At 28.3% G+C, this 27,307-nt stretch overlaps 1 protein-coding gene across 1 annotated transcript; it reads left to right on the top strand.

The window, feature by feature from the left end:
* The first annotated feature begins 1,789 nt into the window (after nt 1–1,789).
* Nucleotides 1,790–26,264, top strand: LOC111683219 (cathepsin L). The gene is made up of 4 exons (XM_046954452.1): nt 1,790–1,930; nt 4,859–5,026; nt 25,179–25,393; nt 25,471–26,264. Exons 2-4 carry the CDS (start codon nt 4,931–4,933, stop codon nt 26,177–26,179), a joined length of 1,020 nt encoding a protein of 339 aa, XP_046810408.1. The 5' UTR covers nt 1,790–1,930; nt 4,859–4,930; the 3' UTR covers nt 26,180–26,264.
* The last annotated feature ends 1,043 nt before the right edge of the window (nt 26,265–27,307 follow it).

A 27,307-nucleotide genomic window follows, 5' to 3' on the forward strand; every position in this document is an offset into this window, starting at 1 on the left:
ACTTAAATATTGATTAATCTATAGATCGGTTAAATGACAATTTTGCAAAACAATCTGTTGAATGATCTATAGAGCAGTCCATTGACTATATTATATATGAGGCTATTGACTAGTCTAGTAACTACACTCTATTGGCTAATCAGTAATCTAGACTATATATAAGGCTATTGAAAGGTTTTTTACCTAATTAACTGACCAGTTGAGCAGTAAATAGATTAATTTGTCAACTAGCCTGTTGACTATATTATATATGAGGCTATTGACTAGTCTAGTAACTAATCATCTGATCAGATCAGTCTATAGAATAGTTTATTGACTAGTCTTTGGACCATTCTATAGATCGGTCTAAATTATCGATCATTCGATAATTTAATATATCGACTAATCTATAGATCGGTCTAATGACTATTTTATAGAACAATCTATTGAATGCTGTATAGAGCAGTCCATACATTACATTAGTATATGGAACACTCTATTGGCTAATCAGTAATCTAGACTATATATAAGGCTATTGAAAGGTTTTTTACCTAATTAACTGACCAGTTGAGCAGTAAATAGATTAATTTGTCAACTTGCCTGTTGACTAGTCTAGTAACTAATTATCTGATCAGATCAGTCTATAGAGTAGTTTATAGACTAGTCTTTAAACTCATCCATAGAACGGTCTAATGACTTTTGTCTATTGACTAGTTTTTAGATCAGTCGATAAATCAGTATACCGGCTAATCTATAGACCTGTCTTATGACTATTTTACAAAATAGGCTATTGAATGGCCTATTGAACAGTTTTTTGACTTCTTTATACATTAGTATATAGAGCAGTCTATTGGCTAATCAGTCGTCTAGACTATATATAAGACTATTGACTAGTTTATTAACTGAACAGCCTATAGACTATTCTGTTGAGCAGTAAATAGATTAGTCTGTTGAATAGTCTTAGGATCTATACTAATCCTTAGATTATTGACTATTATATTAAATTATTATACTATAAACTACTCTATAGACTAGTCTACTCACTAATCAATGAACTGAAAATTAACAAAAAATTAGTCTATTGACTAATACAGTATATAGACAAGTTTGTTTACTTCATATTAAGGTTCTATAGTTGAAACGAAAAGTCGACTTTTCAATTTTTTGCATTTTATGAAAAGTCGACTTTTTGCATTTAGTTTAAAGTCGATTTTTCGACTTTTTTCATTTAATTAAAAGTCGATTTTTCGACTTTTCGACTTTTAATATTTTATAAATAGTTGACTTTTCGACTTTTTCCGAAGCCAGAAGCGTAAATTTATAATGTTGCCATTTAACATTATATTATTATTATTATTAATAAAAAAATTTTATTTATATTTTTTCTATTTGTTGCAATTTTTTGAGTTTTTTCGACTTCTTTCTATTTTCGACTTTTTCCGACTTTTCGACTATCTGACTATCCGACTTTTCGACTTTTTTCGACTAGTCGAGTTATCGACTTTTTTTGGAACAAAATAGTCGACTTCGACTTTTCGACTTTTTTTGACAAAAAGTCGATTGTTCGATTATTCGAAAGTCGATTTATAGAACCCTACTTCATATAAATCAATGTCAAAAAGTATTGAAAATAGTACAATAGCATACAATTTTCCAGGTCTGCTGTGGGGGGACAAAAACAATTGATGTTGATAATAAAAAGTACTTTACAAACATAAACAAAATGCTACACAATAATCCAACCCTGTTATTTGTTAAGAAAAAAAACCGAAGTTTCTTGCATTGTTCATGCAATTTCGTTGTTTATTAACAAATTGTATTTTAAACAAGCTGGTGGTCAATTAGTTATAAAAGAATTATTAATAAAAAAGTAAATAAATTTTATTGTGTTTATACATATATAAAGTCCATAAAAAAACAACAAAGAAATTCTAAAAAACAAATTAAATTGGTAAGTGGTTGTGGTTCCATCCATCTCCTGTTTTTTTTTTACTTTATAGAAAAAGAAATTTTATATTGCGTCATATATTTATAGAATAAAGGAAATAATTTAAAATAAACATAAAGATTTAAAAAATGACAAGGCAATTATTGCTGAAGAGGTATTTGATCAGTTTTTTTTTTGGACTAGTTGAGTGTTAATATGTTTTCTATTGGGTTTGTATAAACCTTTTTGTTTATTTAATTGCGTTTTAGTAAAAGTGTTTTGTTTTTGGTTAATGTTATAGAAAACAAATTTAATTATTATTATAAAATTTATTTCATTTTTATTATTAACTGTACCATATTATTTATTTACTAGTTGCTTCTTTTGTTTTTCTTAGAATCCCGTTAGAAAATTATAAAGAGTTGCCAGGAATTTGTTAAAATATGTACAGTACAGGACAAAATTAACTAGCCACGTATTATAGACATTTTAGAATAGTTCATCAGTGTAGGGGGCGTATGCGTATGTTATTTTTAGTCATTATTTGATTTTTCTAACTCATAGATTTTTTATAATTATTTCTCAAATTAACCTAAAGAATGCTATTGAATTTTAGTTTAAATTTTAAATTATTTTTTTTTAATTGATTGTTGATTTTAACTGATCTAGAACTGAACCAGAATTGAACAAAAACTAAATAAAACTAAAAGTGTACTAGAACTGAACTAGAACTAAAATAGAACTGAATTAGGACTGTATAAGAACTGAACTAGAAGTGAAATAGAATAGAACTAACACTAAACATAAACTGAAACTGTACTAGAAATTAACTAAAACTGAACTAGTACTGTACTAAAACTAAAATGGAACTGAACTAGAAATGAGCTAAAACTGAACTAGTATTGAACTAAAACTTAAGTGTAATTAAACTAGAACTGAACTAAAATTGACCTAGAACTGAACTAAGACTGAAATAGAACTGAACTCGAACTGAATTCTAACTGTACTCGAAATAAACTAGAATTGAAAAAAAATTAACTAGAACTGAACTAGAACTGAATTAGAACTAAACTAGAACTGAATTAGAACTGAACTAGAACTGGATTAGAACTGAACTAGAACTGAATTAGAACTGAACTAGAACTGAACTAGAACTGAATTAAAACTGAACTAGAACTGAATTAGAACTGAACTAGAACTGAATAAGAACTGAACTATAACTGAACTAGAACTGAAACTAAACTTGAACTGAACTTGAACTGTAGTAAAACTTGACTAGAACTGAACTAAAACTGAACTAGAACTGAACTAAAACTTAACTAGAACTGAACTGGAACTAAACTTGAACTGTAGTAGACTTGAACTAGAGCTGAACTAAAACTGAACTTGAACTGTAGTAAAACTTGACTAGAACTGAACTAAAACTTAACTAGAACTGAACTGGAACTAAACTTGAACTGTAGTAGACTTGAACTAGAGCTGAACTAAAACTGAACTTTAACTGAACTAGAACTTAACTAGAACTGAACTAGAAATGAACTAGAACTGCACTAGAACTGAACTAGAACTAAACTAGAACTGAACTAGAATTAAACTAGAACCTAGAACTGAACTAGAACTGAACTAGAACTGAACTAGAACTGAACTAGAACTGAACTAGAACTGAACTAGAACTGAACTAGAACTGAACTAGAACTGAACTAGAACTGAACTAGAACTGAACTAGAACTGAACTAGAACTGAACTAGAACTGAACTAGAACTGAACTAAAACTGAACTAGAACTGAACTAAAACTGAACTAGAACTGAACTAAAACTGAACTAGAACCGAACTAGAACTAAACTATAACTGAACTAGAACTAGAACTGAACTGGAACTGAACTAGATTTAAACTAGAACTGAACTAGTACTAAACTAAAACTGAACTGAACTAGAACTGAACTAGAACTGAATTAGAACTGAACTAAAACTGAACTAGAACTGAACTAAAACTGAACTAAAACTGAACTAGAACTGAACTAGAACTGAACTAAAACTGAACTAGAACTGAACTAAAACTGAACTAGAACTAAACTTAAACTGAACTACAACTGAACTGGAACTAAAATAAACAACTAAATGAACGCAGCCAGAACTGAACTAGATCTATAACAGTTTTCTTTGTTTTTTTTTTAAGAAAACAAAAAGTTGATAATAAAGATAACAACAAAAGAAGATAACATAAAACAAAAGAAAAGAGGGACGGAGGTCTTTGCAAATTTTATATAAAAACCAGTTTTTAAAAAGTTTCATCTAATAATTGTAAACAAATAACAAATACTTTCTCTTTATAGGTGATAAAATATAATGAAATAGAAGAACTATTTAAAAAAAGTGTTTTTTTTTATCATACTCTCTCTGCCCTTTTGCTAAAGTTAAAATATAAATTTTAGATAACAAATTTAAAAATAAAACTCCCTCTTTTAAACAATATTTATTAGGATTAAAAACTTTTGTGGTAATTTTTACATTTAATTTTGTTTTTTTAACTTTTTTTTAATTAATATTCTAAACCTGTTTTTGCAAACATTTCTTCCTAAATCGTTTCAATGTTAAACAAAAAGAGTTAACATTTTGTAATAAACAAGTTAAAAGCTTTACTCTAAGCAATGTATTTAAGCAGTTATTTGTTTATTATTTAGATAAATTGTGTGAAATTAAAAAAAAAGCTTTAATAAAAACAAAATTTAACTTAATTGTTATAGAATTTATGACAAACACATTCAGCTGACAGCTAAGTGTTTTTCTATTGAATAATTTCAAAATATTTAAATGTTAAAAAAGTTTTAGTTAGTTTCTATAAATAATTGCTAATAAAGCAATTAAAAAACTAAAACTTTTTTGATTGAACTTTTTGTTTAAAAATTTCATCATTTTATTAAATTTTTTTTTTTCCATTTTATTTCTTTTAGCATTTATAAAACCTCACCTCCTCTTAACATCTACAATACCTGGAGGTATTCTCAGTTTAAGCAGCAATCAAAATGCGTTCAGTATTAGCTTTATTATTGGCTTTTGTAGCCTTAGCTCAAGCTGTTTCTTTGACAGATCTTTCCAAAGAAGAATGGCATACCTATAAGGTAAGTTTAAATTTTGATTTAAGTCATCCAAAGAAAACATGCACTAAACGGGGGATTTTTTTTATTGTAAATGATTCATTTAGCTGTAAGTTGTTATTGTTTATTGTTTAAACAAAACATTTGCTTTAGTTATTACAAAAAACAAAATGCAATTCTACAAAAACAACAAACCTTCTTTGTTTAGGGCAGCAATAAACCAATAAAAACATAGTTATTAGTCATATTTTAGGAATATTTTGTTAAATGCTTATCATTCACTTTAAATTTTATTTTCTAAATATTTGTTTAAACATTAGTTATAAATTTACTCAAATTACAATTATCCCAATTCACAATCAATGTCGTATCATTGTAGCATTGTATGTCATACAAATTTACAACGTACTACGATACAACTGTACAATACCGATTGTGAATGGGATAAATATTTAAAAACATTGTTTGAAATTTTATAACAAATATCAAAAACTACATAAAGAACAAAGGATTTGAAATACAAACTAAAATCATTATTCTCTAGTTTTAATTTTAAATTTTTTTTTAAATTATTTCAATGTTTTTGAAAATTTTAAAACTTTTTTTTCTTTAATTTAGTTTTTCGAGCTTATTAATGCTTAAAACTTAGATTTGAATGTAATTTGTGTTCAAATTTGTTTTTTTTTACATTTTTTTTTATAAATTTTGAAAATTTTTCAAAATTTTACATTTTCAAGCATTAAAAATTTGTGCTAAATTTAACAAGCATAATTTCAAAACTTTCGAACTTTGTTAAAATCACAAATTTCCTCGTCTACTTAATAAATTACATAAAAATAGGAAAATTTTTAAAATTTATAGAAAAATTTTCAAATTTTTCAAAATTTTACATTTTCGAACATTAAAAATTTGTGATAAATTTAACGAACTTGGTTTCGAAATTTTCGCACTTTGCTAAAATCCCAAATTTCCTTGTCTACTTAATAAATTACATAAAAAAAGATTTTTTTTAATTTTCTAAAAATTTTCAAATTTTGAAAATTTTTCAATATTTTACATTTTCGAACATGGACATTTTTGTTGATTTTTAAGTTTTTAACTTAATCTAAGTGTAAATTTGTTAAAATTTAATATTTTGAGCATTTTTGCAATGTTCGAAAATTCGAACTTAATTTCGAAAGTTTCGAACTTGGAAAATATTATTAAATTTGTAATTTTTACCTAATTTTGAAAAGAAATTTGTTTGAATTTTTTAATTTAAGACATTTTTTGTGATTTTCGAAAATTCGAAGTTAATTTCGAAAGTTTCGAACTTGGAAAATATGACTGAAATGTGTTTTTTCAATTTTGTTAAGAAATTTGATTGAATTTTTCAATTTCAGACATTTTTAATGATGTTCGAAAATTCGAACTTAATTTCGAAACTTTCGAACTTGGTAAATATGACTGAATTGTTATATTTTATTTAATTTTGTTAAAAAATTTTTTTGAATTTTATAATTTTTATTAAAATTGGCAGTGTTTAAAAATTTCGAACTTAATTTCGAGTTTTTCGAACTTAATTTAGTATTATTCAAACTTGGAAAATATTGCTTAAATGTGTTTTAAATTCATTTCTTATCATAAAATTAGTTTAAATTTTATAGTTTTCAATAATTTTAGCGATGTTCGAAAATTCGAACTTAATTTCGAAATGTTCGAATAATGAAAATTATGTTAAAATGTGATTTTTATTTAAATTTGCAATGAAATTTGTTCGAATTTTATAAATTTCAATAATTTTGGTCATGTTCGAAAATTCGAACTAAATTTCGAACTTCGGAAAATTTTGATAAAATTAAAGTTTTATTTAAATTTATTTCACCGTAAATTTAAATAAGTTTGAATTTTGATATTTTTATGAAATTTGGTCATGTTCGAAAATTTTAACTTAATTTCGAACTTAATTTCAAATCTTTCAAAAATTGAAAATTTAGCTAGAATGTGATTTTTATTTAAATTTGCGGTGAAATTTGTTTGAATTTTAACATTTTTGTTGAATTTGCTAATGTTCGAAAATTCGAATTTAATTACGAAAATTTCATACATTGAAAATTTTGCTAAAATTAATGTTTTATGTAAATTTACAATGAAATAAGGATAAATTTAAACATTTTTGTTATATTTGCTGATGTTCGAAAATTCGAACTAAATTTCGAAATTTTCGTACATTAAAAATTTTGCTAAAATTATAGTTTTATTTAAATTTGCAATCAAATAAGTTTGAATTTTAACATTTTTTTCAAAATTGCTGATTTTCGAAAATTCGAACTTAATTTCGAACATTAAAAATTTTGCTGAAATTAACGTATTATATAAATTTACAATAAAATAGGTTTGAATTTAAACATTTTTGTTGAATATGCTGATGTTCAAAAATTCGAACTTAATTTCGAAATTTTCGAACATTAAAAATTTTGCTGAAATTAATGTTTTATTTAAATTTACAATGAAATTTGTTTGAATTTTAAGTTTTTTGTTGAATTTGCTAATGTTCGAAAATTCGAACTAAATTTCGAAATTTTCGAACATTAAAAATTTTGCTAAATTTATAGTTTTATGTAAATTTACGATGAAATTTGTTTGAATTTTGACATTTTTTTGAAATTTGGTCATGTTCGAAAATTCGAACTTTATTTCGAAATTTTCGAACATTAAAAATATTGCTAAAATTAAAGTTTTATATAAATTTCCAATGAAATAAGTTTAAATTTAAACATTTTTGTTGAATTTGCTAATGTTCGAAAATTCAAATTTAATTTCGAAATTTTCGAACATTAAAAATTTTGCTGAAATCATAGTTTTATGTAAATTTACGATGAAATTTGTTTGAATTTTAACATTTTCGTTGAATTTGCTAATGTTCGAAAATTCGAACTTAATTTCGAAAATTTAGTTTTTGACTTTTCTTTAAAAATAACATTAAAATTTAACAAAGTGAAGGGATTTTGTAGAAATTTTCTTTAGTTTTCTTAAGAATAATTTCAAAGACAAGTTTTCAAATTTGTATTTGTATTAATCTCTTTTATAATCAATTAATTTATAATTAAAACAAAACAATGACAAGAGTAAATAACAAACAAATGTTAATAATAGCAGGAAAATTTCACATTTAAAACATAACAGAAAGTATAATGACCCATTTTAATATGTGTATGTACTATGTATGTATGTATGTAGACAGACATACGTATAACGCAAAAAATATATGATTAAATACAAACTATACAACGCCATTGCATTATTGATAAGAGAAAATATTAAACAAAACAAAACAAAAAAATAATCTTAAATGCAAAATGAAAACTAAATGAATTTGCCATAAAATTATAGTTGAACTTTGCATAAAGCAAAATGTTCCTGCTGATACCCTTGAAATATTGAAATTATATGCTTTTTGTTTAAATGTTCAACATTAAACGATTTCAAATTTTATGCCTTTTTAAAGCATGATAAAAAGAATTTAAAACTTTTTAAGATACAAGATTCATACAAACTTCGTTTTTGTTTTAAATAAACTTGTGTTTTACAAAGTAAAAAAACGCATGAATAATTATAATGATAAATAATTTTATGGAAATTCCATTTACCACCAAGCCAGCCAGACTTTAGTCTTATCACTTTGTGCTTAAACAATAACAGTCACCATATACATACATATCTGTTGTATAAAGCTAAAGTCATATTATCATTATGGTACCTTGTACCAAGCTATAAACTTTTCAAGCTGCTGTTTTTTTTAAGTCACATTTTGCTAATCACATTGTCATGTGACATGTGATTGCTGTTTATTAACCCAGATTTCTAACACGTCATCAAAAACGCCAGAAAAAGGAATAGATAGATGATTGCTTTTTAAACTATTTTTATACCCTTCACCTCTATAGTGGGGAGGTTATTATGCGTTTGTGCTGATGTTTGTAACACCCAAAAATATTGGTTCTAGACCCAACTTAAAGTATACAAATCGGCTCAGAATCACTTTCTATTTAGCTATGTCCGTCTGTCTGTCTATCTGTGTGTCCATGTAAACCTTGTACACACACTACAGGTCGCATATACTCGTATCTTGCTTCAAGAACGAACGCTATTGTAAATGGTTGAAATCGGTCCATTATTTCGCATAGCCCCCATAGAATCGTAGTGAAAAAGATTGTTCTAAGGATATCGCAGTATATTATCCTTTTAGCATGCAGTGACATAATATTCTAAAACTAAGTTATATTCTTATGAAATAACCGTTTACTGTAGCTGTGAATCTACATCGAGAAAAAATTTAAAAAAATCTTGGAACACCACTGTCCCCTATACGTGAAAGGATTAAATTTTTAGAAATTTCAACATTTTCTACAAATCAAAAGATTTTGATTGAAATTTTCCTATTCGCACTTGGAAATTATAATCAATTCTATCGCCAATTATCATTTCACATGAAATACGTTCCCTTTTCAGTGTTTTTCGTTCACTAACTTTTTTGTCGTTAAAAAAAATTTTTGTTCATGGAATTTTGTAAACATTGAACAGCTGTTTCATACAAAATCTATACTATTGTGAATGAATTGTTTACAATAAGTTTGCGATAGCAATTTCGAGGGAAATGACAATGTCAAGAGAACAAAATTTTCACTTCTATTGGAGAGAGGTAGAGTTCTATAAGTCGACTTTCGAATAATCGAACAATCGACTTTTGGTCAAAAAAGTCGAAAAGTCAATGTCGACTATCGTCTATGAAAAAAGTCGAAAAGGTGACTTAAATAAAGTGAAAAAATCGAAGTCGGAAAGTCAAAAAAAGTCGTAAAAAGTCGAAATAAGTTGAAAAGTCGAAAAGCCGACTATATATAAAATACTAAAAGTCTAAAAATCTACTTTTAATTGAATGAAAAAAGTCGAAAAATCGTATTTTCATAAAATGCAAAAAGTCTAAAAGACGACATTTAACAAAATGCGAAAACGGTTGAAAAATAGTCGAAAGAATCCGAAAATAGTCAGAAATTCGGAAAAAGTCGAAATAAGTCGAAAAGTCTACTATTTATAAAATACTAAAAGTCTAAAAGCCGACTTTTAATTAAATGAAAAAAGTCGAAAAAAACAACTTTTGATAAAATGCATAAAGTCGAAAAGACGACATTTAACAAAATGCGAAAACAGTAAAAAAAAAAAGTCGAAAGAATCCGAAAATAGCCAGAAAGTCGGAAGAAGTCGAAATAAGTCGGAAAAAGTCGAAAAATGTCAAAATAAGTCGAAAAAAGTCGAAGAGTCGGAAAATCGACTATTTATAAAATACTAAAAGTCTAAAAGTCGATTTTTAATTTAATGAAAAAAAGTCGAAAAATCGACTTTTCATAAAATGCAAATAGTCGAAAAGACGACATTTAACTAAATACAAAAAGTCGAAAAGTCGTTTTAACGAAAGAACCCTAGGGAGAGGGGTGAATATAAAAGTGAAATTCTTTGATGTTCGAAATCACAAATTTAATTTCGAAATTTTCGAACTTAACTAAAATCATTAGTTTCTATCTGCACTTAATAAACTGTTTAAGAATCGAACAATTTTTGATATTTTTTAAAGAAAAATTTAAAAAATATCTATATTTTCGAAAATTCGAACTTTATTTAAAAATTTTCGAAAATTTTTGAAAATTTAGCTAAAAAGTGATTATTAATTATATTTAAGATGAAATTTGTGTTTATATTTCATTTATGCGGAGTTTTAGTGATGTTCGAAAATTCGAACTTAATTTCGAATTTTTCGAACTTTGAAAATTTAGCTAAAAAGTGTTTTTTAATTAAATTCAATATAAAATTTATTTTTATATTTTAATTTTATGGATTTTTAGTGAAGTTCGAAAATTCAAACTTAATTTCGAAATTTTCGAACTTTGAAAATTTTGCTCAAAAGTGATTTTTAATTAAATTCAGTACGAAATTTGTGTTTTTATTTTAATTTAATGGATTTTTAGTGAAGTTCGAAAATTCGAACTTAACTTCGAATTATTTGAACTTTTAAAATTTAGCTAAAAAGTGTTTTTAATTAAATTCATAATGAAATTTGTGTTTACGTTTAAATTTTGTGCATTTTTAGTAATGTTCGAAAATTCGAACTTAATTTCGAATTTTTCGAACTTGGAAAATTTAGCTAAAAAGTGACTTTTAATTAAATTCATTCAAAATTTGTGTTTACGTTTAAATTTTGTGCATTTTTAGTAATGTTCGAAAATTCGAACTTAATTTCGAATTTTTCGAACTTTGAAAATTTAGCTAAAAAGTGTTTTTTAATTAAATTCATAATAAAATTTGTGTTTACGTTTAAATTTTGTGCATTTTTAGTAATGTTCGAAAATTCGAACTTAATTTCGAATTTTTCAAACTTGGAAAATTTAGCTAAAAAGTGACTTTTAATTAAATTCAAGATGAAATTTGTGTTTACGTTTAAATTTTGTGCATTTTTAGTAATGTTCGAAAATTCGAACTTAATTTCGAATTTTTCGAACATGAAAAATTTTGCTTAAAAATTATTTTTATTTATACTCAATACGAAATTTGGGTTTTTATGTCAATTTTATGGATTTTGGTGATGTTCGAAAATACGAATTTTTTTGAACATAGCTAAAATTATTCATTTTCAAACCTTTTTATTCAAATTACAACAAAATTAGTAAAAATTTTTTTTATTTATATAATCAAACATTGAGAATTTTACTCAGATTTCATAATTTCAATTAAAATAACACTTTTCCTTTCATATCGAATTTCGAACTTAACACCCTCAGGTCAATATCGCAGTATTTTCAAAATATCAATTTATAAAACCTGTTTTAAGTAATTGTCTTATACAAATAGCATTTTGTTAAAGTATTTAAAGAAGGTGATTAAACCCCTCCCAGAATTCCAGTTATTATTTGTTTATTTGCTGTTTATTAACATATTTATTTGCTTTTATATCGATTTTTTATAAATGACATACTTTACTTTTCAAAATATCAAATTTTTCGTTTTAGGGTTTCAATTTGCAATTAATAGAATATAAAAAATGTTTATTTAAATTCCTAATTTTGGAAAAGCAGACACAACTGGGAGTTACTCACTACACTTACTCCTCTTACATTTACACAAATGACATTTTAAAACGTTAAATAAAACACTGTGCAAAAAGTCAATCTTCTTAACAATTTTAATACAAATCTATTGCCTACCTTAAGGCTTACACAAATAATTTACTCTTTTCAAAACAAAATCTCTTCTAGGGATCATAAAAATTACTCTTTAAAAAAGTTTTAATGGAAAAATTGAAGAAATAAATCCTCAGTTTTCGTTTCAAATTTTTTACTACAAACAACTAATTATAGAAAATTTCTTTTAATTTATTTCTACCTGCATATTTTTTGAAAATATCTTTTGCAAAGTGTTAAGGTTATATATAATTAGCATCATTTATGACCGCTTTAAGATTTTAACAAGAGACCGGCTTATTTCCACCTTTTTTCTTGTTTTATTATTGTTCTTTCTCTCTCTCTCTCTCTTAATGCAAGTGCTAGTATGTAGTTTGTTGTGTTTAAACCAAAAAACTTTGTTGTAACATATTCTTGATTTCCACTTTGTGGGTTTTTTCTTTGATGTATTTCTTGTTTTAGTTGTTGTTGTTGCTGCTGCTGTTTTTATGCTGATAACTTGTGTGATAAACATAAATTGCAAATATACCAACACAAAACAACAATAACAAAACATACTAAACACACAGGCCATACATAGGCAATTTTTAGCTATAGTGATGATTAAGAGGTACCAATTAAAGGGGAGTTTTTTTTTATTAAGGGGAAATTTGTAGATAAAATAGTATATTGTCTATAGTCTAGATTATAGTTTAGTCTATAGTCCAGTTTATAGTTTAGTCTATAGTCCAATTTATGGTTTAGTCTATAGTCCAGACTATAGTTTAGTTTATAGTCCAGACTATGCTTTAATATGTAGCCCAGACTATGCTTTAGTATATAGTCCAGACAAATCTTTTATGCAGTCTGTAGCCTAGAACATAGCCTAGTCTATAGTCCAGTCTATAGTCCAATCTATAGTCTAGTCTATAGTCCGGTCTATAGTCTTATAGCAATAGTGTTGATTAAGAGGTACCAATTAAAAAGGCGTTTTTTTTTGTAATAAGGAAAAATTTTTAGATAAAAAATCTAGTTTGGTCTATATTCCAGATTATAGTTTAGTCTATAATCTAGATTATAGTTTAGTCTATAGTCTAGTTTATTCTATAGTCCAGTTTGTAGTTTAGTCTATAGTCCAGACTATATTTTAGTCTATAGTCCAGACTATGCTTTAGTGTATAGTAAAGACAATTGTTTAGTGCAGTCTTTAGCCTAGTACATAGCCTAGTCTAGTCTATAGTCTGGTCTATAGTCTAGTCTATAGACAAGTTTATAGTCTAGTCTATAGACTAGTTTATTGTCTAGTCTATAGTCTAGCCCATAGTCTAGCACATAGTCTAGTCTATAGCGTAACCTATATTACACTCTATAGTCTAGTCTATAGTCTAGTCTATACTCCAGTCTATAGTCTAGTCTATAGTCTAGTCTAAAGTCTAGTCTATAGTCTAGTCTATAGTCTAGTCTATATTCTAGTCTATAGTCTAGTCGATAGTCTGGTCTATAGTCTGGTCTATAGTCTAGTCTATATTCTAGTCTATAGTCTAGTCAATAGTTTAGTCTATAGTCTAGTCTATAGTCCAGTCTATAGTCTAGTCAATAGTCTAGTCTATAGTTCAGTCTATAGTCAAGTCTTTAGTCTGTAGTCTGGCGAATAGTCTGGACTGTAGTTCGAGTCTAGTCTATAGTCAAATAAATAGTCGAGTCTAGTCGATAGTATAGTCTATAGTCTAGTCTAGAGTCCAGTCTATAGTCTAGTCTGTAGTCTAGTCTGTAATCTAGTCTGTAGTCTAGTCTATAGTCTAGTCTATAGTCTAGTCTATAGTCTAGTCTATAGCCAGTCTATAGTCTAGTTTAGTTTATAGTCTAGTCTATAATCTGGTCTAGTCTATAGTCTAATCTATATACTAGTCTACCGTCTAGTCTATTGTCTAGTCTATAGTATAGTTTATAGCCTAATCTGTAGTCTAGACTATAATATAGTTTATAGGTTTACCTATATTATAGTCTATTCTACAGTCTAGTCTATAGTCAAGCCTATAGTTTAGTATATGGAGTTGTCTATAGTCTAGTCTATAGTTTTGTCTATAATTTAGTTTATAGATTTGGCTATATTCTAGTCTATAGTATAAATTCTTATCTATTCCACAGTCTAGCCTATAGACTAGTCTACCGTCTAGTCTATTCCAGAGTCTAGTTTATAGTCTATTCTATAGTATAGTCTATAGTCTAGTCTATATAGTATAGGTTATAGTTTAGTTTATAGTGTTGCTTATTGTCTCGTCTATAGTTTCGTCTTAATTCTAGTCTATTACCTGAACTATAGCTTGATCCTCTTGTAGTTTTGTCTATACTACAGAAAATTGTTTTGTCTATAGTTCAGACTATTTGCTTGTAGAAAAGTACTTTAGTTTAGTACTTTTCTACAAAAAAATGTACCTTTGTTTAGCGCATCATCACTATTTCAAATTTGTTTTGCTGCCTGCTTGCTGCCTATTCACGCTGTTGTTGTTGGGTGTTGTTAGTAGTGTACTCTTTGACGTAATGTATGTGTTGTTTTGTGATAATACCAGTGCCAGTATAACAACCCCTCAACAGTAGTATTAGAGTCTTGCTATAGTTTGGTTGTTTTATTTAATTTCAATTTCATTGCGTTGCCTTACTATTTATCAGCAAGACACACATTTTTTTTTTTTTTTTGATTTAAAATATTTTTTTAGTTCTTTTCTTTAAAACAAATTTAAAGAAAACCAACAACAGCAACAAAAATGATAAGCTAAACAAAAAGTAATACTAAAAGAAAATTATCTAAGCAAAAAAAGAAAAGAATTAAATACCCAAAAAATAAATGTTAAATAAAGTGAACATTTTTGACAATTTTATTTTAAACAAATATTAAACTAAACAATTGAATATAAATTAAACAAAATGGTTTTTGAAAATAAAGAACTTGATGTTGTCACCGATATTATAATACCGGCTATAATAGTATCTGTCCTATTCCTGATAAATGGCATTATATTATATATCATTCTTAAAAAACGTCGAAATGTTGTCTACGAACAATACGATACAAATCAAGGAGAACCGGCAGCCAGTCAACCGTTTTGTACAGCACCAATTCAAACCAATAATACGGAAGATCCTGAGGCAGGCATTGAAATGCAAAAACTATGATGATTTTTGTTTTCTTTTTGCTTTCAAATCAATAAGCAAAATCAAGTAGTCCAAGCGAATAACCCAACGAATTCTGTGGACAAAACCCTACAATTAGCTGTTAAGTTTGTGCCGTGTTTTTTTAAGCAAATCATAAAAGTACGTTTAATAAAAAGTGCATTTCTCTATATCTATTAGAGTCACCTCGTGTAGCTTGTATACTAGAAAATCTTTTAAGTTTTAAAGATTTTCCACTTTTTTTTTGATGATGATTTTATAATTATAATGATAATTATGTTTAATTTGGTAATTTATGTTACCGCTAGTTTGGATTTTTCTTTTTTTTAGTAAAATTTATTAATTTCTTTTAAATTTCAATATTTGTTTAATAATAAGTTTATATTTTATAACATAAATTTTACAATTAAATAGAGAATTTTTCTTAAAAAAAATGTGTTTATATTTTTTGTGCATTTTTGTTTTTATTAAATTTTTTTAGTAATTAAAAAAACGTGTTAATTATTTAAACAATTAGTTGAACAAAACAATTAATAAGAGTAATAATTTAGTAGCAATAAAATAAATTTATAATAGAAAATAATGAAATAAACTTTATAATAATTTTTAACAAAATGTTATGATTTTATAAGAAATTTCTGGGAGGTTTGATAAAATCACAAAGTTAAAACTATTATTTTGTTTATATTTAATTATACAGTTTAGACTTTGTCTACTGTATAGTTTTTTGTTCCATCTAGACTATAATCTAGTCAGTACCCTAATATAAAGTCTATAGTTTAGACTATTCTATAGTTTGATCAATAGTTTAGTCTATAGTCTAGTATCTAGTCTAAAATCTAGTCTGTAATCTAGTCTATAGTCTATTCTACAGTCAAGTCTAGCCTAGTTTAATTTAGTCTAGTATCTACTCAATAGTTAAGTATATAGTCTAGTCTTGAGTCTACAATCTAGTCTATAGTTTAGTCTATAGTCTACTCTATAGTCAAGTCTATAGTCAAGTCTATATTCTACTCTGTAGTCTAGTCTATAATCTACAGTCTATAGTATAGGCTATCGTTAAGTCTAAAGTCTAGTCTAGTGTATAGTCTAGTCTTTAGTTTAATCTAGTCTAGTCAATAGTCTAGTCTATTGTCTAGTCTATAGTATGGTTTAGTCAATAATCTAGTCTATAGTTTAGTCTACATTCTAGTCTTTAGTCTATTCTATAGTCTAGTCTATAGTCAAGTCTAAAGTCTAGTGTAGTGTATAGTTTAGCATATAATCTAGCCTATAGTCTAGTTCATATTCTAGCTTATAGTCTAGCCATAGTCTAGTCAATCCAGCATATAGTCCACTTGATAGTTTTTTATATTGCCTAGTCCAAAGTCTTGCCTCTAATGTAGTCTAGAGTTTATAGTCTATTACTTGTTTCTATACTTTAGTATTTAGTCTAGTCTACAATATAGTCTAGTCTACAGTATAGTCTAGTCTGTAGTCTGCTCTATCGTCAAGTCTATAGTCTAGTGCATAGCCTATAATCTAGTCTATAGCCTAGTATATAGTTTAGTCTATAGTCTAGTCTTTTTTTCTGTTCTATAGTTTAGTCTATAGTCTAGCATAGTATAAAGTCTAGTCTATAGTATAGTTTATAGTCTAGTCTTTAATGTATTCTATAGTTGAGATTATAGTCTAGTCGATAGTGTAGACTATAGTCTAGTCGATAGTCTAGACTATAGTCTAGTAGATAGTCTAGTATATAGTCTAATCTATAGTCTAGTCTGTAGTCTTGTCTATAGTGTAGCATAGTCTAAAGTCTAGTCTCTATTCTAGTCTATAGTCTAGTCTATAGTCTAGTCTATGGTTTAGTCTATAGTCTAGTCTATGGTTTAGTCTATAGTGTAGTCTTTAGTCTAGTCTACAGTCTAGTCTATAGTCTAATCTATAGTCCAGTCTATAGTCTAGTCTATAGTCTAGTCTATAGTCTAGTCTATGGTTTAGTCTGTAGTCTAGTCCTTAGTCTAATCAATAGTTTAGTCCATAGTCTAGTCTACAGTATAGTTTATAGTCTAGTCTTTAGTCTAGTCTAAAGTCTAATCTATAGTTTAGTCTATAGTCTGGTTTATAATCTAGACTATAGTCGACAGTCTAGTATATAGTCTAGTCTATAGTCTAATCTTTAGTTTAGTCTAAAGTCTAACCTATAGTTTAGTCTATGGTCTAGTCTATAGACTAGTCTATAGTCTAGTCCGTAGTCTAGTCTATAGTCTAGCATAGTCTAAAGTCTAGTCTCTATTCTAGTCTATAGTCTAGTCTATGGTTTAGTCTATAGTCTAGTCTATGGTTTAGTCTATAGTGTAGTCTTTAGTCTAGTCTAAAGTCTAATCTATAGTTTAGTCTATAGTATAGTCTACAGTCTAGTCTATAGTCTAGTCCATAGTCTAGTCTATAGTCTAATCTATAGTCTAGTCTATAGTCTAGTCTATAGTCTAGTCTATAGACTAGTCTATAGTCTAGTCTATGGTTTAGTCTATAGTCTAGTCTTTAGTCTAATCTCTAGTTTAGTCTATAGTCTAGTCAACAGTATAGTCTATAGTCTAGTCTTTAGTCTAGTCTAAAGTCTAATCTATAGTTTAGTCTATAATCTGGTCTATAATCTAGACTATAGTCGACAGTCTAGTTTATAGTCTAGTCTATAGTCTAGTCTTTAGTTTAGTCTAAAGTCTAACCTATAGTTTAGTCTATGGTCTAGTCTATAGACTAGTCTATAGTCTAGTCCGTAGTCTTGTCAAGAGTCTAGTCTGTAGTAATCTATAGCGTACATCCCTTGTAATTCTTGCGATTAATCTAATTTAATCAGTAAATACAAAAAAAAACCTTCAAAATTATGAATTCTATGCGAATAGTTTATTTTCTAATTAAAATTTCGCATTTTTAAAGAATTTTAGATCGTTTATGTTCTACGCCTTAGATGATAACTTAATAAAATAATATTGTGATGTAAATAAACATTTGTCTCCTCCCCCAAAAAAAAATCGACTGATATAAATTAATAATTACAAAGCTTCTTTATACCCCTTTAACACTCTCACACACTTCCCTAGACTATTTGTCGGGCGGCGGGTTTATCCACTACTATGGAATATAAATTCAAGTGTAATGCAATTTCAAACATTTAAAACTGTCAATTTATTTTAATTAAATTAATTGAAAATTTACTACAAGTCTGTTGAACAGTACACTATGTCCGCATATGAAAAAATGTGCTCTTAATATAGATCGTCTTTTTTTTTTCGTTATAAACAGATCAGATGTTTGTGTGATAAAATACAATGTTTTTTTTTATTTTTTCAAAGAGGGGTGATATTATTTGTCACACGTTTTTGTTTATTTTTTTTTTTTTTGCAAAATTTTTTTATTTCTAATTCATTGGCATTCTATTGCATTGACCAACAAATGATTGTGTTTATAGATTGTTTCTATTTTTAAATTTAGCAATAGTTTCCATAGCAAAAGTCTAAACTGTTGTGACAACAGAAAATTGAACTGTTGACTAAAAAACTTTTCAAAGTGAACAGTAATTGTTTATATGAAACAAATATTTAGTAATAAAACTTCAAGTTAGTAATATTGATAACCAGCTACTGATAGATATCATTCTTATCGAAATCTATCTATATTAAGTAATAATCAATGCTCTAAAAACGTTCTTAGTTAAAGATTTCAAATCATTTGCAATTTGACGTCGTAAGTTGTCATTCACTCACATTCCATAGCACGAAAAAAGTACGGAAAATTTGTTAGGTCACCCAAATTTGTCATATATTTCGCCTTTATCTAAAGCGCATGTTCTTCAAACACATTTTCAACTTTATTAAACATATATTTATACAAATTCTGTTAGAGAGAACTTTTCTAATTTACATTAAAATAAATTATCAATAACAAAATAAAGATTTTCTTTGTGTAGTATTTGTAGTGACATCACAAATTTTATCACAAATCATTTTACTCATTCATTCATTGACTGGTTTATTCATTCTTTCTTTCATTTTCAAAAAGAAAAAATCATTTAACTTAAATATGATAATTGCAGAACAAATGAATCAGCCATCCAGCAAAACAACAACATGTGCTTAACATATTGTTAGTCTTTTTTGTCATTTTGTTGTTTTTGTACAGAATGCAAATCATGTTATTTAATTCATATTCAAACCATTTGTATTGATTTTTCCATTGTTGACAGATATGATGTTATGCTGTTATGCTGTTTTACTATAGACTAGGCTAAGGACTACCCTATGAACTAAACTATAGTTTAAACTAAAGACCAGACTATAAGTAGAGTAAAGACTAGAGTATGGACTAGACTATAGAGTAGACTTGGGACTAAACTATAAACTAGACTATAGTTTCGACTATAGACTTGACTATAGACTAGACTATAAACTATATACTATACTATAGACTAGACTATAAACTAAACTATTGACTAGACTATTGACTAGACTATTGACTAGACTGTACTATAGACTAAACTATAGACTAGACTATAGACTACACTACAGACTAGACTATAGACTAGACTATAGAATAGACTATAGACTAGACTATAGAATAGACTATAGATTAGACTATAAACTAAAATATAGACTAGACTATACTATACTCTAGACTATAGACTAGACTCTAGACTAGAATATAGGCTAGACTAAAGGCAAGACTATGACTATACTGTAGAATAGAGTATAGACTATAGATTAGTCTAAAGGCTAAACTAAAGACAAGATTGTAGACTTGTCAATAGACTGGACTGGATATATTAGACTATAGACAAGACTATAGACTAGACTAAAGACTAGTCTATAGACTAGACTATAGACAAGACTATAGACTAGACTGTTTACTATAGTATAGACTGGACTATAGACTAGACTACTGACTAGACTATAGACTAGACTACTGACTAGACTATAGACTAGACTATAGACTAAACTATAGCCTAAACTATATGCTAAACTATAGACTAGACAATAGACTAGGCTATAGACTAGATTATAGAGTAGATTATAGACTAGACTATAGACTAGACTATAGACTAGACTATAGACTAGACTATAGACTAGACTATAGACTAGACTATAGACTAGACTATAGACTAGACTATAGATTGGACTATAGACTAGACTATAGACTAGACTATAGATTGGACTATAGACTAGACTATAGATTGGACTATAGACTAGACTATAGATTGGACTATATACTAGACTATAGACTAGACTATAGATTGGACTATAGACTAGACTATAGACTTAACTATAGATTAGATTATGGACTATATTATAGACTAGTCTATAGACTGGACTATAGACTAGACTATAGACTAGAATGTGGACTAGACTATAGACTAGACTATAGACTAGACTACAGACTAGACTATAGACTAGACTATAGACTAGACTATAGACTAGACTACAGACTAGACTATAGACTAGACTACAGACTAGACTACAGACTAGACTATAGACAAGAACATATACTGGACTTTAGACTAGACTATAGACTACACTATAGATTGGAATATACTCTAGACTAGACTATATACTAGACTTTAGACTATAAACTAGACTATATACTAGACTGTAGACTAGACTATTGACTACACTATTGACAAGACTATAGACTAGACTATAGACTAGACTATTGACTACACTATAGACTAGACTGTAGACTAGACTATAGGCTAGACTATTGACTACACTATTGACTAGACTATAGACTAGACTATAGACTAGACATTAGACTAGACTATAGACTAGACTATAGACTAGACTATTGACTACACTATTGACTAGACTATAGACTAGACTAAAGACTAGACTATAGACTAGACTAAAGACTAGACTATAGACCAGACTGTGGAATAGATTATAGACTAGACTGTAGAATGGACTATAGACTAGACTGTAGACTAGACTGTAGAATAGATTATAGACTAGACTGTAGTCTAGACTATAGACTAGACTGTAGACTAGACTATAGAGTAGACTATAGACTAGATTTTAGACTATACTATAGACTAAACTATTAACTAGATTCTATACCCTAATATATTCGAAACTAGACGACAGATCAGTTCTTTAGATAACTTTTGCTCGGTGTCTTGTAATTATATTTCATTCTTGTTTCCAATCTCACCACCACTCGTAGCAGTTGCAGTGTTTCCCTCTAATCAATCAAGCAACAACAGCAAATCTAAAACAACAAATTATTTATTTGCAATCTCTTAAACAAAGTACACATTATCTTAATTTCATTTGTAAATTAAATAGTATCAACTAAAGCGTATTTTGTACATATAAACATATGTATGTACAATGTACATACATATATGTATAAGTTTGTTTTCAATAATAAAAGTTGATTTAAAAGCAATAAACTCGGAAAGACTTTTTCAAAGATATGAGAAGCAGTCAAAATGTGTATGTAAGCAATTATAAAACCAAATTAATGATAAGCAAGTCTGGGGGATTTAGGTTTCTTGGTTGCAAATCGAAAAATTATAATAACTACATAGATTTTCATTAAACTTTAAATATTAAGAATATTGTTTGGTAACGACTAACATAAAAAAACCCACTTCTTTGACCACCTTTAATTATATATTCTGTAGGCATTCTTTTGTGATTTATCTTATTTTTAATTTCCCAGTAATTTCTATATTTAAATAAACAAATGCGTAAATACTTGTTTTTCTTTCCATTCTTTACATTATGTCCACTCACTGGTTAACTGTCAGGTTCTCCATATAATCAAGCATTTCCTGTTTATAAAAGAAAACATATGCACTAGACTAGCATTATTATGCTATCGCTGGAGAAGTAGTTAGAGAAGACGGGGGGACACGATATGTAAAAAAAATGTTTTGTTAATGAAAATTAAAACTGGGTGTTTTACTCTCTGAACAATAGACTCATGTATAAGTTTCCACATGTGCAGTAAAATTGGGCTTGTGGTATGTGCACCATTCTTTTGCATAAAAAGATGGTGAAACTTATTTTGTTCATGCAAATTTGAGTCATGTTTTTGAAAGTAATGATTTACAGTTTCAAATTCTCTAAACCAGACGACGGCGCTAGTATTGTTGTGACAACGAAGATTTTCGGCAAATTTCAGTGTGTTTGTGTGTAGTGGTGATTTTTTCATCTGCCTCTCTATACGCCGGTATATGCTCTAAACTATACATCAGACTATTGTAGAGAATACAAGAACAAAGACTATCTTAGTCTTGTATACAGACCAAGAAGACTATGTCTAAACTTAAGACTAGACTATAGTATGGTCTGTAGTCTAATCTCTAGTCTAGGTTATAGTATAGTTTATAATCTAATCTATGGTGTAACTTTAGACTAGAATTTCGAGTCTAACTGCTTGAAAGTCTAGTCTTTCAAGCAGTCTAAGACTAAACTTTAGTCTAGACTATAGTTTCGTCTGTAGTCTAATTTATAGTGTAGTCTAGTCTATAGTCTGGTCTATAGTATAGTTTACAGTCTAGTCTTTAGTCTAGTCTATAGAATAGTCTAATTATTGTCTAGTCTATAGTCTAGTTAATGATCTAGTCTTTAATCGATAACTAATCCTATAGAATAGTCTATAGCCTAAACTTTAGTCTAGTATATTCAAAAGTCTAGTCTATAGTCTAGCCTATAGTTTAATCTTTAGTCTAGTCTATAGTCTACTCTATAGTCTAGTCCTATTCTAGTCAATAGTCTAGTCCATAGTCTAGCCCATAGTTTAATCTTTAGTCTAGTCTATAGTCTAGTCCTAATCTAGTCAATAGTCTAGTCTATAGTCTAGCTTATAGTTTAATCTTTAATCTAGTCTATATTCTAGTCTATAGTCTACTCTATATTCTAGTCAATAGTCTAGTCTATAGTCCAGTCTATAGTATAGCCTATAGTCTAGTCTTTAGTCTAGTCTATAGTCTAGTCTATATTCCAGTCCATAGTCTGGTCTATAATCTAGTTATTTTCTAATCTAGTCTATAGTTTAGTCTATAGTCTAATTTATAGTCTTTAGTCAATTTTTTATTTTAGTCTATAGTCTAGTCTATAGTATGGTCTATATTCTAGTCTGTAGTCTTGTCCATAGTCTAGTCTATTGTAGTCTGTGGTCTAGTCTATAGTCTAGTCTATAATCCAGTCTATAGTCCAGTCTTCAGTGCAGTCTAGTCTATAGTCTGGTCTATAGTCTAATCTATAGTCTATACTCAAGTCTATTGTCTAGTTTAGTCTATAGTCTAATCTATATTCTATTCTTTAGTCAATTCTTTACTTTAGTCTATAGTCTAGTCGGTAGTCTAGTCTATATTCTAGTCTATAGTCCAGTCTATAGTCTAGTCTATAGTCCAGCCTATAGTCTAGTCTATACTCTATTCTATAGTCTAGTCTGTAATCTAGTCTATATTCTAGTCTATAGTATGGTCTGTATTCTAGTCTGTAGTCTTGTCTATAGTCTAGTCTATTGTGTAGTCTGTGGTTTAGTCTATAGTCTAGTCTATAATCCAGTCTATAGTCCAGTCTTCAGTCCAGTCTATTCTATAGTCTAGTCTATAGTCTGGTCGATAGTCTGAGCTATAGTCTAGTCCATAATCATTTCTATACTTTAGTCTATTCTATATTCTAGTCTGTAGTCCATTCTATATTCCAGTCTATAGCCTATACTCTAGTTTATAGTTCAGTCTAGTCTATACTCTAGTCTATAGTCTGGTCTATATTCTAGTCTATAGTCTTGTCTGTAGTCCAGTCTTTTGTCAAGTCTATAGTCCATTGTAGAGTCTCGTCTATAGTTTCCTCTGTAATCTGGTCTCTAATCTAATATATAGCCTGGTCTATAACTGGATGTTCTTCCCTGGGGAAAAAAAAACTTCCGGTTTATACAGCTGTTGCTGAGTTGACAATCTTTGGCCGATTGAGAATCGGGTCGTTCTGGAGCAAAGATCCAATTGTCGTGCGAATGACTATAGTCTGTTCTAGGGTGTGATGTATGGAATATATTCTTATCCAAACTATTCATATATTCAATATAAATTCAATTTTTTTATAATAATTTTGTTCCGTTTTTTCTCTTTTACAACAGTTGAAACACCGTAAAAACTATTCCAAAAAGGTAGACGAACTTTTCCGTATATTCAAGTATATAGGGGCTAGTCTATAGCCTTGTCTATAATAGTCTAATCTAGTCTTTGTAGTCTAGTCTATGTCTAGTTTTAAGTTTAATCTAAAGTCTAGTCTGTAGTTAAATATCTGTATATTTATAGTCTATAAACTAGTCAATAGTATACAGTCGAGTCTATTCTATAATAGTCTATTGTCTAGTAAATTGTCTTATTTGTAGTCTAGTAAGTTTATAGTCCAGTCTATGGTCTAGCCTTTAGTACATACTAAAGTCTAGTCGTATTTATAGTCTTGTCTATATACATCTTTGTAGTCTAGTCTATAGTCTGGTCTATTGTATATTATCTAGTCCTCAGTCCAGTCCATAATCTATAGACCAATATGTTGTTGTTGTAACAGCTCGACTGTGGCCGATAGTTCTTTCCTGGGGGAAAAAAACTTTCAGTTGATACAGCTGTCGCTGGGTTGACAATCTTTGGCTGAGTATGACTCGGTTCGTTCCGAAGCGTGGGAACCAGTTTGTCGTCTTGTCTACTGTTTATTATATAGCTCTAGTCTATGTTATAGTGGTGATCATAATGTACTCCTTAATATTCATATTTGTTATATAAATTTCATTATTAATAACTGAATTTCGTTTTTTTTCTTCTTCCATTACAGTTGGAACATCGTAAAAACTATGCCAACGAGGTAGAGGAACGTTTCCGTATGAAGATTTTCAATGAAAATCGCCATAAAATTGCCAAACACAATCAATTATATGCTCAAGGCAAAGTATCCTACAAGCTGGGCTTGAACAAATATGCCGATATGTTGAATCATGAATTCAGAGAAACCATGAATGGTTATAATAATACATTGCGTAAATTAATGCGGTAAGTTGGAATGGGGAGTATAGAAATTAAAAAGAAATTATATTAAACTTCTTTTTTTTTTTTTTGCATTTCCATAGTACTCAATCTGGTTTAGTGGGTTCCACTTTCATTACACCCGCTCATGTAACTATACCCAAGTCGGTAGATTGGCGTCAACATGGTGCCGTTACTGGTGTTAAGGATCAGGGTCATTGTGGTTCATGCTGGGCTTTCTCCACCACTGGTGCCTTAGAGGGTCAACATTTCCGTAAAACCGGTGTTTTGGTATCGTTGAGCGAACAAAATTTGGTCGATTGCTCTACCAAGTATGGCAACAATGGTTGCAATGGTGGCTTAATGGACAATGCCTTCCGTTATATTAAGGATAATGGTGGTATTGATACCGAAAAATCTTATCCTTATGAGGGAATCGATGATTCTTGCCACTTTAATAAGGCTACTGTGGGTGCCACCGATACCGGTTTCATTGATATACCCCAAGGTAATGAAGAGAAAATGATGCAAGCTGTTGCCACTTTGGGTCCCGTTTCCGTGGCCATCGATGCTTCACACGAATCTTTCCAATTGTACAGTGAAGGTGTTTACGATGAACCTGAATGTGATGCTGAAAACTTGGATCATGGTGTTTTGGTTGTAGGCTATGGCACCGATGAAAATGGCATGGACTATTGGTTGGTTAAGAACTCTTGGGGTACCACCTGGGGCCAAGATGGTTATATTAAAATGGCTCGTAATAAGAACAACCAATGTGGTATTGCTACTGCCTCCAGTTATCCTACAGTTTAAAAAGAATTTATCTTTTTTTTTTTTCAATTTCATTTTAATTATTTCATTTATTTAATCAAATTTATCACTTTGTTTTTTTCAATTACAACTTTTGTATTCATTTGAAATTCTGCTTAAATTTTATACTTTTTTTCCACTTTTAAATTTAATTTATCTAATTAATTTCTTTATATGTCTTTTAGTTCTTTTTTATATAAATATTTAAATAAATAAAAGCTTTACTAAGTTTTAAAAAGACATTAAAAAAAAGTAAAACGAAGAAGAAAATAATTGTAGAATTATAAATAATATTTTGTAAATGAATTCCTTTTTTAAAACTTTCGTATTGTTTATTGTTTGTATATGTATGTTTTATCTCTATGTGTGTGTTTATGTAAAAATTTTTAAATAATTCATTTATTTCAAACGATTATTCAAAGTTTTTTAACACTTTTTCTTTTCTAAACTTTAAACATCAACTACAAACACATCACATATACAAAGAGGTTTGAACAAAAAAACTAAGAAACTTAAAACTCAAATCTGAAACAAAGTCATATTAACTAATTAATTTAAACAAATATGTATAGAACAATAAAAGTGTAAAGAACAATAAAAATTATAAGAAAAAAACTATAAATTAATAAATATTTTGTTTTTATTAAGTCCTGTCCTGTTAAAGGAATCATTTAGTTTACAACTTTCATAAACAGCCACAAAATAAACATTGTAATGAGTTGTTCTGTTTAAGAATTAACTATATAACCGTATAATCTGAAGAAATACACCTAGGCCTTTAGCGGGCCTGTTGTGCGCCCCTTAACCAGTGCCTCACCGTAACTTGACACTACATTAGACTTTGGTAGACTATAGACTTAACAATAAGTTAGACTATAGACTGCTGTATGTAAAACAATTGATCAGTCTGTAGATTACTCACTAAACTCTAGACCAAACTACACAATTGACTAGACAAGATTATAACTACACTATAGACTAGAGAGAAAACTAAACTACACTATAGATTATTGGCTAGAATATAGACTAGACTATAGAATATATTATAGACTGGATCATTCTTTAGTTTCCACGACAATTAGTTCTCCGCTCCGAAACGACCCGATTCTTAATCGTCCAAAGATTGTCAAC

This window comes from Lucilia cuprina, chromosome 6, assembly GCF_022045245.1.
Source record: "Lucilia cuprina isolate Lc7/37 chromosome 6, ASM2204524v1, whole genome shotgun sequence".
In the NCBI taxonomy this organism is placed as follows: Eukaryota; Metazoa; Arthropoda; class Insecta; order Diptera; family Calliphoridae; genus Lucilia; species Lucilia cuprina.

What these genes read in the sequence shown, in the direction of transcription:
- LOC111683219 (XM_046954452.1), top strand. Translation starts at nt 4,931, where the DNA reads ATGCGTTCAGTATTAGCTTTATTATTGGCTTTTGTAGCCTTAGCTCAA. An exon ending in AAGAATGGCATACCTATAAG is followed by an intron (nt 5,027 to 25,178) that starts GTAAGTTTAAAT and finishes CTTCCATTACAG; the next exon opens with TTGGAACATCGTAAAAACTA. An exon ending in ACATTGCGTAAATTAATGCG is followed by an intron (nt 25,394 to 25,470) that starts GTAAGTTGGAAT and finishes GCATTTCCATAG; the next exon opens with TACTCAATCTGGTTTAGTGG.